This window comes from Lemur catta, chromosome 6 (genome assembly GCF_020740605.2).
Source record: "Lemur catta isolate mLemCat1 chromosome 6, mLemCat1.pri, whole genome shotgun sequence".
Taxonomy (NCBI): Eukaryota; Metazoa; Chordata; class Mammalia; order Primates; family Lemuridae; genus Lemur; species Lemur catta.
Window position 1 is genome coordinate 18,754,742 of NC_059133.1, and position 13,706 is coordinate 18,768,447.

The 13,706-nt window shown below is 38.2% G+C and overlaps 1 protein-coding gene across 4 annotated transcripts in view; it reads left to right on the forward strand.

The window, feature by feature from the left end:
- The window catches only part of GNPTAB (N-acetylglucosamine-1-phosphate transferase subunits alpha and beta), a 94,801-nt gene that overhangs the window by 43,014 nt on the left and 38,081 nt on the right, over positions 1 to 13,706 (forward strand). For 3 of the 4 annotated variants that reach the window (XM_045553115.1, XM_045553114.1, XM_045553116.1), the window contains 4 exons: positions 3,008 to 3,093; positions 8,036 to 8,155; positions 9,217 to 9,258; positions 11,639 to 11,844. In XM_045553115.1, the coding sequence (XP_045409071.1) occupies positions 3,008 to 3,093; positions 8,036 to 8,155; positions 9,217 to 9,258; positions 11,639 to 11,844 (454 nt within the window). Of the gene's footprint in view, positions 1 to 3,007; positions 3,094 to 8,035; positions 8,156 to 9,216; positions 9,259 to 11,638; positions 11,845 to 13,197; positions 13,263 to 13,706 lie in introns of those variants that run through there. The other variant, XM_045553117.1, reaches the window with a different exon arrangement.

Genomic DNA, 13,706 nt, shown 5'->3' on the forward strand with positions numbered 1-13,706 from the left:
ATTAATTTCTTGAGAGCAAAAGAAAACCCTATAAGCCCAGTCAGGGAACACTTGGGGTTTGGATCTGTGTGAAAGTACGAGTATAAGTGTACACAAGCAAGCCAGAACAAAACTGAAATCAAAAGTTCTCCCTATCAGGGTTCTCTTCCATAGCGTTAACAAAACTTTCTGTAGAATACTGTGTGTCATGAGCCTTAAAGGTCCTTATAACCCCGATTTAATTAGTCCACTTTGTTGGCTTTGATCTTGAACTCACAGCGTTCTGGGTGGCCAGGGGCATTGTCCAATATCAAAAGAACTTTAAAAGGCAGTCCTTTACTAGCAAGGTACTTCCTGACTTCAGGGACAAAGCATCTATGGAACCAACCCAGAAAAAGGGTTCTCCTTGTAGAAGCCTTCATTTTATACAACCGAAAGACTAGTAGCTGGTGTTTCTTTTCCCTTCAAGGTTAGTAGCTTTATAGAGAGTCCTAATCATAAACCTGACTGCATTTTCACAAAACAGTAGGGTTAGCCTATCCCTTCCTGCCCTAAATCCTGGTGCTTACTTCTCTTCCTTACTATTAAGTGGTCTTTGTGGCATTTCCCCCCCAGAATTAAATTAAATGTTGTCTGCATTAAAAACCTGTTCAGGCAGATATCATTTGTCCTCAATGATTTTCTTAGTGGCGTCTGGTCTACTGCCTATTGGTTGGCAGAAGCTGCTTCTCCTGTTAGCTTGATATTTTTAAGTCAAACTGCTTTCTAAAATTATCAAACTATTCTTTGCTGGCATTAAATTCTCCAGCTTTAGATCCTTCATCTTCTTTTTGCTTTAAGTTGTAATGTAACAACTTTTGTTTTTCTTGAATCATTAGAGTCTGTAGGTAGATATCCTTTTTTATAACAATCCTGCATCCACATAAAAGCTGCATTTTCAACATTCGATTAAAAAGGTATTTCACAAAAAGTGCAAGGTTTTCACACCTGCTGGTGTAGCTGCAGTGCCGGTTTCATGAATTTTTTCTTTTCTTTTTTTCATAATGACCGTTGCACTAAGTTCCTTTATCTTAAAATGTTTGGTAGCCACAGCTGTTGACCTCTATCTATGGTATGTATCAAGCCATTCAGCTTTTTCTTCTAATGTTGTGACTTTTCTCTACTCCTTGGGAACACTTCCAGCAGCACTAATAGCAGCACTTCGTAAGAGTCCTATGGTGTTTAGTGCAAAATTTACAGTATTGCACTAAACATGAAAAATATGGGAGAACTATTGAGAGATCACTTTTTACTGTGATATACAATTTACTAGAAATACCAACTACTCATGGGGAGATAATTAGTGTCACATGGAATTTTAAACAGCTAGAACACTTGAGCTCAACTCAGTAGCAACAGGAGATGGCTATGAAATTATTACAGTAGTATAGCATATGCTACAGTTAATTTTATGCAGTTATTTAGTATTGCATCTTTACATTTCTCTCAACTACTAACTGTGTTTATGTGCATAAGTTTTGATAAATTTTAACTTCTTATAATAGATTTATTTAAGCTTTGACTGATAAAGACAGAAGTAGTAGGTGCAGCTTCCAGGAAGTCACCTTAATGGAGGGGCGTATCTTTCCCTTTCTTTCCTTTCTGCTGTCTGGAATGAAATTTAAACAACTGGGGCTCCTATATCCCATCTGAATATAGCAGGGCCACTTCCTAGGGGTGGTGGAATAGGATGCTGGAAGAAGCCTGGGCAGGAAGCAGGCGTTTCAGAAAGAGGAATAAAATAAAGGACATACACAAAGATTAGATAGCAGAGAATGAGCTGGTAAAGGAGACAGAAAAGGAGCCACCAGAGTGATAGGAAGAAAACCAAGAAAGCATTTCAAGAAAGAAGAACTAGGCAACCGCTATGAATTGAGTAAGATAGAGATCAGGAAAATGTCATTGGATTTGACAAGGTGGAGGGCTTGGCAATTAATATTGAAGTGGGCTGAAGGTTGAAGGAGGGAGCAGGAGACAATCTTGAAAGGGACAGAATTGGGATAGAGGAACTGGCTGGGAGGGATGTGGAATGAAGGGAAGGTTTTTCTGAGATACCAGAACATGTTTAAGTGCTGATGGGAATAATCCTCTTGGGAGAAAATGAGAAAGACAAGGTCTTAAGAACCTGAAAGTTGATGAGATACAGAGAAAATGGACAAAGATGGGATGTTTGCAAAGAGGAGGGACACTTCATCTGTGGTAAGAAGAGTGAAAAAGAAAATGGAGCATATGTCTGGGTAGGTTTATAGATTTGAGATGCAGATAAGAGGAGGCTTACCACTTCTTCTGAAATGTTTAGCAAGGTTATCAGCTGAAACCTCATAGGTAATAAGGTCATCATCCTCCCATATCTTGTCAGTCCCTTCTGTTTCAGCTTGTGTTCATGTATGCTGAAGAGTCTTTCTTAAACTTTAGATGGATGTATAGCTGTCTTAAAATCTTTCAGTATTGCTTCGTCCCAAGGCACAGAAGACCTGTCACAGTTAGGGCCCAGCTTTCTTTCCTAGCTGCATTGCTCCGTGGTTATCTACCTGTGCTCTCGACAAAGCCGGCTACAGAGTTGCCCTAAAACAGTCTGCCCTTGCTGCTTCTCAACCTTTGAATATGCTCTTCCAACTGGCTGGCAGCCCCTTTCTCCCCACCTGGTGAACTCATTCATTAAGACCCAATTCAAATATCACATCCTCATGAACTTCTTTGATTCCCCTACCCCTTTCCAAGCACAGTGAGACACTAAATCTTTTAGGCTGTCCAGGTCAGGAACTGTAATTTGCCTGAATCTAGCACAATGTCTGGTATGTGGTAGACAGTAAGTGAAGGAATGAATTTTGATTGCTTTGCCTGTTCCTCTAGCAATTCCTAATGAAATTAAAATGAAATGAAAGTTAAATACTCTTAGTTTCGTTTGTTTTTTTCTAGGACACATGTTCAAAGATATACTGTTAGTTCTTGACACAGAGAAAATATTGTTTCTTTTTCTTCTTTCTAGGTGGTTCTGGAATGGAGCCGAGATCAATACCATGTCTTGTTTGATTCCTATAGAGACAATGTTGCTGGAAAGTCCTTTCAGAATCGGTGAGAAGAGATCTATTTTGAGGAATATCTGTTATTTGGACCTAAATGATGAGTCATGAAATAATCCATGCTTTAAATATGACAGTTGAAGCATTTTTCCAAGTTAAAGATATAGTTTAACTTATTTTTTTGAGAGATAGGGTCTTGCTCTGTCACCCAGGCTGGAGTGCAGTGGCTCAGTCATAGCTCACTGTAACCTCAAACCCCTGGGCTTGATCCTCCTGCCTCAGCCTCTCGAGTAGCTAGAACTATAGGCATGCACCACCACATACAGCTAATTTTTAAATTTTTTGTAGACATGAAGTCTTGCTGTGTTGCCCAAGCTGGCTTTAAACTCCTGGCCTCAAGCAATCCTTCTGCCTCAGCCTCCCAAAGTGCTGGGATTATAGGCATAAGCCATCACACCTAGCCTATTATTGTTGTTTTAAAATGTCTTGGTATTTTTTAAATGTCTCAATTTTTTTAATATAACAAATGTAGATAATTATAACCTATAAAAAAAGCTTTTTGGAGTCCTTAATAATTTTTTAGTTGCTAAGGATCTGGAGGCTAAAAAGTTTGAGAACCATTTCTTAATGTAGCAGTTCTCAAACTTCAGCTTGCAGTGGACGGCCTGAGAAAATAACAATTTCTTCCCACTTCAGACTTTCTGAGTCTGTAGGTCTCAGAGGGGCTCTGAAAATTTTCATTTCCATCAAGTTTTCTGGTGATGCTGAAGTTGCTGGTCTGGTGAACCACATTCTGGGAACTGTTGCATTAAAGGATTCTTAATGAAATATAATTTTCTACTTCTCCAATTTTCATTTTAACAACAGCTGGTTTCCCTAAAGAAAGTTCAAACTTGATTGACTTTTGACTTTTTTTACTCATTTATTGAGCACCTACTCTGTGTTTACGCTGTCCTGCATTCTGATAGGGCACAGATGCGCAGATCTCTGCCCTGAAGGAGCTTCAAACTTTTAGAAAGAAAACTAGCTTATTAGAAAATGTGGATTTTGAGGTCAGCAGTTTTAATCAAATAGTTTTTTTCTCTTTCTAAAGAATTAAAAAAAAATTTGTGTGAAATGTGTCTTCTAATTTTAGATTGCATTAAAATTAGTTTGATGTTATGTAGGGATATTCAAAATTGCCTAATTTTGATGATAACAAATAAGTGGATCATAATACAACATGCCACATGTTCTAACATATTTTAAAATACCATTGTTTTTATAGAATGTTTTCATTCCTTTGCTAATTTTTGTACAAATCTTTTTAAGGTTGTTTGCCCTGAATGAAAACAGAATCCCATTCTATGTGACATTAACAAGCAAATATGTAAATTTTCCACTGCTACTAATTATGAGGCAGTAAGTCAGTTTGGGGCTTGATTTTATCATCTGTAAAATGTGGATATTAGATTAAGTGTAAAATCTCCTCCAACTCTTTGGTTCTAAGATACTATTTAAGTTCTATGTTTTCTTGCCTACTTTATAGCATATAGAACCAAGGGACTATTAAGTGACTTTAATGTTCACTTAAACTACAGTGATTCAAATAAAAGTAGTATCTGTGTCCCCACTGCTTTTGTTCTGAGTCACTAAGATAAAGCCTGCCTTCTCATCTGTGAACCCAGACAGTGGGCTAGTGGTTAGAACAAAAGATTCACACTCACCGTGACCACATCTAATAGTAGAAAAACAACTGACTCATTGACCTTGTGCAGATCACATGATCTCCTTTGGATTGTCAATTTCACCAGAGAATTAAGCTGATCATGTAATACATACAGCATATTAGGAGTATATCATGTTTTTATACATTGAACATATATGGATATCTCTTGAGTATGTTAAAAAATCTTTAATAGCAGATAGTGTTACTTTTACAGGAAAACTTCAGAATATGCAGTTCTCTTCCCCCCTCATTTTTTAACCTTTTCTTTTAAAAATATTTCACTTAAGCAGTTTTTTAAAATTTATTTTTAGTCTGAGCATAAACCAACTGGGAGATTAGAAGTGAGATGACCTTGGATAATTTACATGTGGGCAATGTGAGGCAGACAGATTTTTTTTTTTAACTGGGAAAGACTGATATAAATGCTGAAGGAATGAACTGATAGTTATTTATCCAACAAATATGTATTAAACCCCACTTTTGTACCAGGCCCTACGCATATAGTGGTGAACAAGATGAACTCGTTGACCTTACATAGAACTGGCATTTCAGTGGGGAAAAAAGTGAAGTATAACCTACATATAAGTTAGCAGTTCTCAAAGTGTAATTTCCGGAGCAGCAGCAGGTGCGTTACCTGGGAACTTGTTAGAAAAGCAAATTCTGGGGTCCCCTTCTAGACTTATTGAATCAGAAACACTAGGCATGGAGTTCAGCAATCTGTTTTACAAGTCCTACAGGTGATTTTGATGCCTACTAACATTTGAGAATCATTGATATAGATAAATGCAGAAAATATGCATGCATGAAAAATAGTACAGCACAGTATGATAAGGATTCCTTAGCAGCAGCCCCAACCATTTTGGCATCAGGGACTGGTTTCATGGAAGACAATTCTTCCACAGACTGGGGTGGATCGGAGCTCAGGCAGTGGCTGTAAATACAGATGAAGCTTCCTTTGCTTCAGCTCACTTCCTGTGGTGTGCCCCTCCTCACCGCTGTACCCCCGCCCCCCCACCAACATTCATGGAAGACAGTTTTTTTATAGACAGAGCTCTGCGGAGCTGTGCGGCATGACTGCTAGCAGGCCACAGACGGGGGGTGGAGAGTGGGACTGCAGCCTCAGAGTACAAAGTTGTATGGAAGCTGCGTGTTAAGCAATAAATCCTCTTTGTAGGGGGTGAGGGAAGAGGCAGTTTGGGGAAGGAGGAGGTAGTTAGTTAAAGGAAGCATGAAAGAAAGGACATTCTAGGCCTAGGGAAAAGCATGTTTAAAGGCACAAAGTGTTGCAAGTTCGTGTCATATTTGGGTATGGGTATACAATTGGAGCATCCAGAGTGCAAGGTGCAGATTATGAAGGAGTTTAGACTGTATTCTGCAGGCAATGGTAAATCTTGACAAGAGAGTTGGTAGATACTCAGCTGTCACATGTGCTGGCGTATAAGGTGATTCCTCATTTTCCTGATTAAGCTCTGGGTCCCCTGTTACCTTGTTGACCTTCATCTCCAATTACATTCTACCATTTGTTCCCTTTGCCTCTGCCCCACCAGGGAGCACTGGCCTCTAGTTCCTTAAACAAGTGAGATATTGGAGATACATGTCTGTCTGAGGGCATTTGCATGAGATGTTCCCTTTTTCTGGCCCATTCTTCCCCCATTTATACAACTGTCTTGCTTCCTCTCTTCCCTTCACATCTTTGCTGGAATACCACCTTTTCTCTAAGGCCATCTCTGAGCTCCCTCTTTAAAACTGACCCCCCCACATAGACATACTTTCTTCATTTGCTGCTTTATTTTCTCCGTAACATAAAATGACTTTATATCCATTTATTTGATTTATTTCCTGTTTTCACCCTTTTAGAATGTAAGCTCTATGAAGGCACATATTTGGATTTTGTTTTATTTATTACTGAATCCCTAGAGTCTAGAACAGTGCTTAGCATATACCAAGTGCTCAAGAAATATTTATTCAGTGAATGGATAAACATTCCTTTCATCCAGTCATCTCACCTCTTTTAAGCTAAAGGTGGTTGACACTTCTGTAATATTTATTTTTTTCTTTTCCATAATTTGAAAGATATATCCACCAACCTGCATTTATTTTCCCGTGAGATAATTAATCCTGCACTGAGTGATATGGTTGCAACCAAAATCATTCTAATCTGTACCTGGGCTGTGAGGAGGACAAATAGATGGTAAAAGGGTAAGCTTTGGTCCTTGGCCTAAAACAAAACACCCCAAAAACTATACAGTTTCTTGGAAAATACTAAACTTGCAACAGCCCATGAAAAGTAATATCATTACCCAAATGTATACATGAACTCATATGTCAAAGTTCTGGAGCAGGCCCTGAAAGATGGATAGGTTTTGGTAAGTCAGTGAGAGAATGGGGGAAAGTGCTTTTGGCAAGGGTAAAACCTGGACAAAATCACTAAGGTGTGGCTTAAACAGTGCACTCAAGAATTGAAAGTCTGCCTGACTCCTTGTTATGAGGATTAGATAATTAGGAAAAATGGTGCAGGTTCAGGAAGGTCTTCTGTACTAGTGTCTCTCTCATGTTAGCAAATACTTACTGGGCACCTACGTGCCAGGTACTCTTCTCATTGCTTGGATACTTTAGGGAACAAAGCAGTAAAGTTTCCCACCTTCTTGGAGCTTACAATCTAGGGGGAGGACACACATAATTAACAGTATAGGTTACAAGTTAATTGTTTAGTATGTTAGAAAGATGATAAGTCCTATGAAAAAAGGGAAAGCAGAGCAGAGTGAGGAGGCCAGGGAGAGGTTGGGCTTGGGGGCAGGAGGGCACAAGAAGGCTGCAGTACTGAGTAGGGCTAGGTCTTCATCATGAGCTATTCAATAACTTGTTTTTTTTTAAATAACTTTATTCTTTAAGCTTCTATTTTCTTTTCTGTTTGTCTGCATTTGTATCCTAGCTCCCTTGTTTGCTATTAGAATATAGCAATTTAATCTAGACCGAGCTTCCAAGACCACCCCAAATAATCTTTAAAATGGAGTAATACCAGCCTCCTTACAGAGTGGTTGTGAGGATCAAACAATGGAAATTATGTGAAGTGTTTAGCATAATGCAACTCACAGAGAAGGTACTCGACAAACATTAGGCACCCAGCTCCTGTTTGAAAACATGCATTTCTGTGATAATGTACCACACTTGGATTACCTTTTCATTGATTTTTTCCATGATCTCTGGGTTTAAACCCTGTTATATTCTTATTCCAAATATATTGGAAAAATGCATTTAAGCTGGAAGACTTGTGGGTTTGCCCTAGGCTCTGTCTGCCCATGCCGATCGACGTGGTTTACACCTGGGTGAATGGCACGGATCTTGAACTCCTGAAGGAACTACAGCAGGTCAGAGAACAGATGGAGGAGGAGCAGAAAGCAATGAGGTAAAACTGAGTTTTAAAAAATAAACACACATAGTCCTGTGAGCACAAGTAAGTGTGCATTTGAGAAGGGTGAGTTGATTTTCACAATGCTATACAAACAAAACTCCACCTCTCAAATCCACACCATTGCAAGATCTTGGCAGTTATCTGTCGGATCCTTGTTTCCTGGTGCCTGAGGAGGATTTGGCCACTTCTGCCAAGTGCCGGCCTTACTTTGTTAGATGGCCATTTTATGAACATGGTGCTCTAGTGATGGCTTGGTCTTCAGGGGTCCTAAAGTGGGGGAGTCCCAGGAAAGCTCTAGGCTTCCTGCTCACTCATTTCAAGTCCCAGGTGTGATATTTGCATGAAGTAAGGGTTTATTATGGGAAATAGCTTCAAAGTAAGACAGATTATTATTCCCTTGAAAAATATAATAGGCCTACAGACTTGTTTCCATTTGAAAAAGACAGAAGCATGTATTCCCTTTTCCCTATAAGGAACACATCATGGACTATGGAATTAGAAACTTCGGTACTTTTTCTTTAATATGTGATTTTGATCATTCTATTTACTTTATCTGGGAAAGATACAATGGACTTCCAGAGAGCCTTCAGAGCTAGGAATCTGGCTGATATAGATTCCTCTCTGCTTTCCTCAGGAGTATTTTCTGAGAACCTCATTCACTTCTTTGTAAATGTCAGGGGTGCACCCCAGTTTCAGGTCATTGGCCACCTTATACTGCAACAAATTCTCTCTTTTAGTTAGAGGATGTAAGACCTTCCCAGTGCGTGGAAATGACTGACAGCCTGGTACCATCTTTTACTAGTAAAATATAAAAGTTTACATTTTAAGTAAACTGTCTTGGTTATAGGGGGAAGTACAGTATTTTTCGTAATATTTCACTGGAACATTTAACTTGTTATCCATTTTAAATGTAAGCATTATAGTGCTTCCTACCAGTATGTTGGTTTCATCAGAGTAACCAGGAAAATCAACTTTGTAAGTCCCTTTTACTCTCATTTGGTGCTACCACTAGCCCATGCATATGTAATGAATGAACTCTATTTGCTTTTCATTAGAGAAATCCTTGGGAAGAATACGACGGAACCAACTAAGAAGAGGTAAACATTTTTATTTCCTCTCAAGAAGAAAAACTGAAGGACTGAAGTGAAATTTCCAGATTGTCACTTGTTTTTGTTGGGTACATAGTATTTTGTATTTACTCTATTTCTCTATAGTTTTTGACACCCAAAGTAGGTGGATCCATTAGATGGGAAATTTTGCAATGCTGAATGCATAGTTGACTGAGAACTCTGGTTATTTGAGTGCTAGCTAACCAAAGCTTTATTACATTTGAAAGGGTTAGAGTACCAAGAATTCCCTTCTTTATAGTTCCCGTTAATCTGTCTTGGTGCATTGTTCTCTTGGTTTGCTTGAACTCTGACTTATACCCAATACTTTCATTTATAAAATTTATATCCCATTTACTTATATGTTTAATATATATTTCTTTAAAGGCTATAAAGTTGCATGTTTTGTATTTAAGGACCTGGGAAGGGGATTTATCCCAATGACAAGAATTTATCTACAAGTGAATGATCCCTGACTCTGATAGGTCTTTAAAGCAAGACTGTCTCACTGGCAAGTGGAAACCTCTGTTAACTGCCACTTCCCCCACTTAACCATTAGACTTTAAAAAACAGTTATTCTTAGAGAAGATCCTGGGGAATTTCAAGATCCAGAAGTACCTTCTGAATCATCTCTTTATGTTAATTATGGAGTTTTATTTATAAATTATGCTAATGTTAATACTGTTTTGTAAATGGTTTAAATTATTTAAATGAAAGTGATGGTGTGACATTAAGAAAGATTGAGGGAAGGCCAGGTGCGTTGCTTCATGCCTGGAATCCTAGCACTCTGGGAGGCCAAGGCAGGAGGATTGCTTGAGCTCAGGTGAGACCAGCCTGAGCAAGAGTGAGACCCCATAGCTACTAAAAATAGAAAAAAAAATTAGCTGGGCAACTAAAAATAGAAAAAAAAAATTAGCTGGCTATGGTGGCATGCACCTGTAGTCCCAGCTACTTGGGAGGCTGAGGCAGGAGGATCGCTTGAGCCCAGGAGTCTGAGGTTGCTGTGAGCTAGGCTGACACCATGGCACTCTAGCCAGGGCAACAGAGCGAGACTCTGTCTCAGAAAAAACTCACATAATTTTATCCTCATTTGACAACTATTATCATCTTTATTTATTATTTCCTCTTAATGCATATTTGAGTAGTTACAGTTTATAATCTGAGTGCAATTTTATATCCTTTTTTACTTTATATAATCATACATATTTCTGTGTTGATACATTATCTTCATGCTGCATACTTTTCAGTTTTAATAGTTGCATAATATTCCACAAAGTCATTGTGCTATAATTTATTAAATGTTGGGACTTCTGTATTTTCACTGTTGTAAATATTTTGTGATATTTATATTTGGGTTTGTGGCATTTTCTTTGTGTGGGTTTGTTTGTCTTTCCTGTTTTGTTTCTCTCTCCCTACTTAGACTAGATTCCTGGAAGTAAGATTACCAAGGAAGAAGCATATATATGTTTTTATGATTCTGAATAAGTGTATATGTATACATTGGTATATTATACATCATAGATGTATATGTATACATTGGTATATTATACATCATAGATGTATACATTAGCAAATTGCTTTCCCAAAGAGTGGCTGTCATTTGGAGTGATACCAGCAGTATTTGAGAATAGGTTTACTATACTTGCTTAACATTCAAGTCATCATTTTTTGGGGAGTGCTAATTTAGTAAATAAAAGGTGATACATCATTGTTTTCTTCTGCATTTCTTTGAATATTAGGGAAGTTGAACAATTTTATATGTTTTTTAATTTGTTGTAGGCCCTACTTTGTGATTTTCTAGCCTTGTCCTTTGCCCATCCATTAGTTTATTCAGATGATATATTTATTCTAGATATTACTCATATTCAGATAGAAATATATAAATTTGTATTAGAACCATGGCCCATTTGCTTTTCTTTGCATCAATGTAGTGTCATATTCAATGTATTTAATTATATTCTAACTGGAATTGGTAAATTTTATCTGGTAACAATGACACTATTAATGAGAATCTACCTATTTCCTAATCTGTCTAATAATGAGTTTCATTGAAATTATGAATACTCTCTAAATATGGTAAGGAAGTGCTTTATTTCTTGTGCACTTTTGAGTTAGTAAACATTGACAATCTTGTTTTATTAATAGGATTTTGAAAGCTCTATCTTTAGAGTTGAACTTAATAATTTTGTATCATACTTGCTAACTTGCTAAGTTTCTGTAGTCATGAGATAAAATTCCTAATTTATTAAAATATTGTGATTTTTAATAAACTATAGAAAAAAATCTGGAAAATTTAGTAGTACCAAGAAGCTTCTCATTATTGATTAAATTTAAAGAATGTAATTGTAAGCATGTTGGTATTTCTTTCCAGTGAGAAGCAGTTAGAATGTTTGCTGACACACTGTATTAAGGTGCCAATGCTTATCCTGGACCCAGCCCTGCCAGCCAACATCACCCTGAAAGACCTGCCATCTCTTTATCCTTCTTTTCATTCTGCCAGTGACATATTCAATGTTGCAAAACCAAAAAATCCTTCTACTAATGTCTCAGTTGTTGTTTTCGACAGTGCTAAGGATGGTAAGATCTTTTTATGGATATTTTAAAATCATGTTATCATTGGATATTTGAATAACAGAGTTCTGAATGGAATGAAAATGATTCAGTTTTAAAGAAATGTCTGATAAGTTAAAAATGGAAAAGAGAAGCAAAAGAGCTGCCTTTGCATTTCAGCCTTAACCTCAGAAAGGGATATAAATTGCATATATTTTACTCCATGTGATGCACATATTCTTCTGTGTTGTGGTGAGGACCTTCAATCTGATACTAACAAATACCTTATTATCTTGGCTCTAAATTTTTCTAGAGGCTGTTTTTCCATCACATAATTCAACACAATTGTTTTCTGCAATTTAGATGGAACATACCTGGAGCATTCATACTTTACATTCTGAAATGTCTGGTTATATAGATGTTATGGACTGAATGTTTGTGTGCCCCCCCCCAAATTCATATGCTGAAATCCTAACCCGTAGGATTATACCAGTGATGGTATTGGAAGGTGGGACTTTTGGTAGGTGATTAGGTCACCAGAGCCCTGCCCTCATGAATGGGATTGCTCCCCTTGTAAAAGAGACCTCAGAGAGCCCCCTCTGCTCTCCACCATATGAGGTTACAAGAAGACTATACGTGCAACCTAGAAAAGGACCCTCACCAGAAGCCAACTTTCCTAGCACTCTGATCTCAGACTTTCGGCCACCAGAATTATGAAAAATAAATTTGTGCTGTTTATAAGGCAACAGATGATTTGAACAGATAATGGAATTAAAATGATAATTCCTGGCATAAAACTGTACTCCCTCCTTAGAGATTCCATTCTCCCACTTGGCCACTCAGCTGCTGAGCCCACACCTGCATCTCCTGCTCTGGCCTCTGTCTCTCTAATTCCTTCACTGCATTGATCCTCTCTACCTGGAGGCTCTATGGGTTTTATGCGTACAGTGAACGCTGTCATGTTCCATTTACCACACTGTCCAGTTCTCAAGCTCCCATTCTGTCAGTGTCCCCAGCTTAAATCTTTGGAACCGTCTCTGACCCCTTCTTACTTTCTTCCTCTATAACTAATAATTAACCTCATCCTATCACGTGCTTTTGTTTTTTGAAAATTATTCTTAGATTCTTACCTTACTCATCTCATTTCCTCTGCACCAGACTGAATTCCTGCTCACAGCCTCTGGTAATAGACTCCTGGCTGCGCTCTTTACTGTGAAGTTTGTCTCTGTCTAGCACACAACTCTCAAATAAATCTGAAAAGCCTGATTTTTCTGGTTCACTGCCTTTTTGAAGAGGATAATATAGTAGGCTATGTTTGCTTTTCACACTCGTCTTCCTGGTGTTTGGAGTTTGGCCTTAATTGCCTTGATTTCACCTGTTGATCCCCACGCCCCTGCCCGCCCTGCATCCCCTGGATCGCGTTGGAGCTGTCAGTGTGCTCACAGGTACTAATCCTTCCTTCCTACGGCACCTCCCCTTCCTCTCCCCTCTCCTCTTTCCAGCCCTATCTCAAGTTCTCTGTCTTCTGTGAAGCTCCCAGACTAGTACATTCACAGTGATTTAATTTTGTTTTTGCTTTTCTACACTCCTGTAATACTTATCATCTAACTCATAAGTTAGTTTTTGATTACATGGGAGTTTATGGTGTTCTCATGAAATTTCTTTATTGAGCAGAAACCTTACCAATCTCCAGTTTATATCCTGAATAATGTCTAATGGTGCTGGCTGCTTGGTACTTAACAAGCGTTTTTTAGTTTGGAAGAAAATTTCAATCTTTCCAAGTACAAGTATGTCCCCCTTCACACTCTAGATCTTGAACTATTACGCACTGCAGCAGTCACACGGTCTCACTCTGCAGCCTGCACCCAGATCTCCTCAGCAAAGTGGTT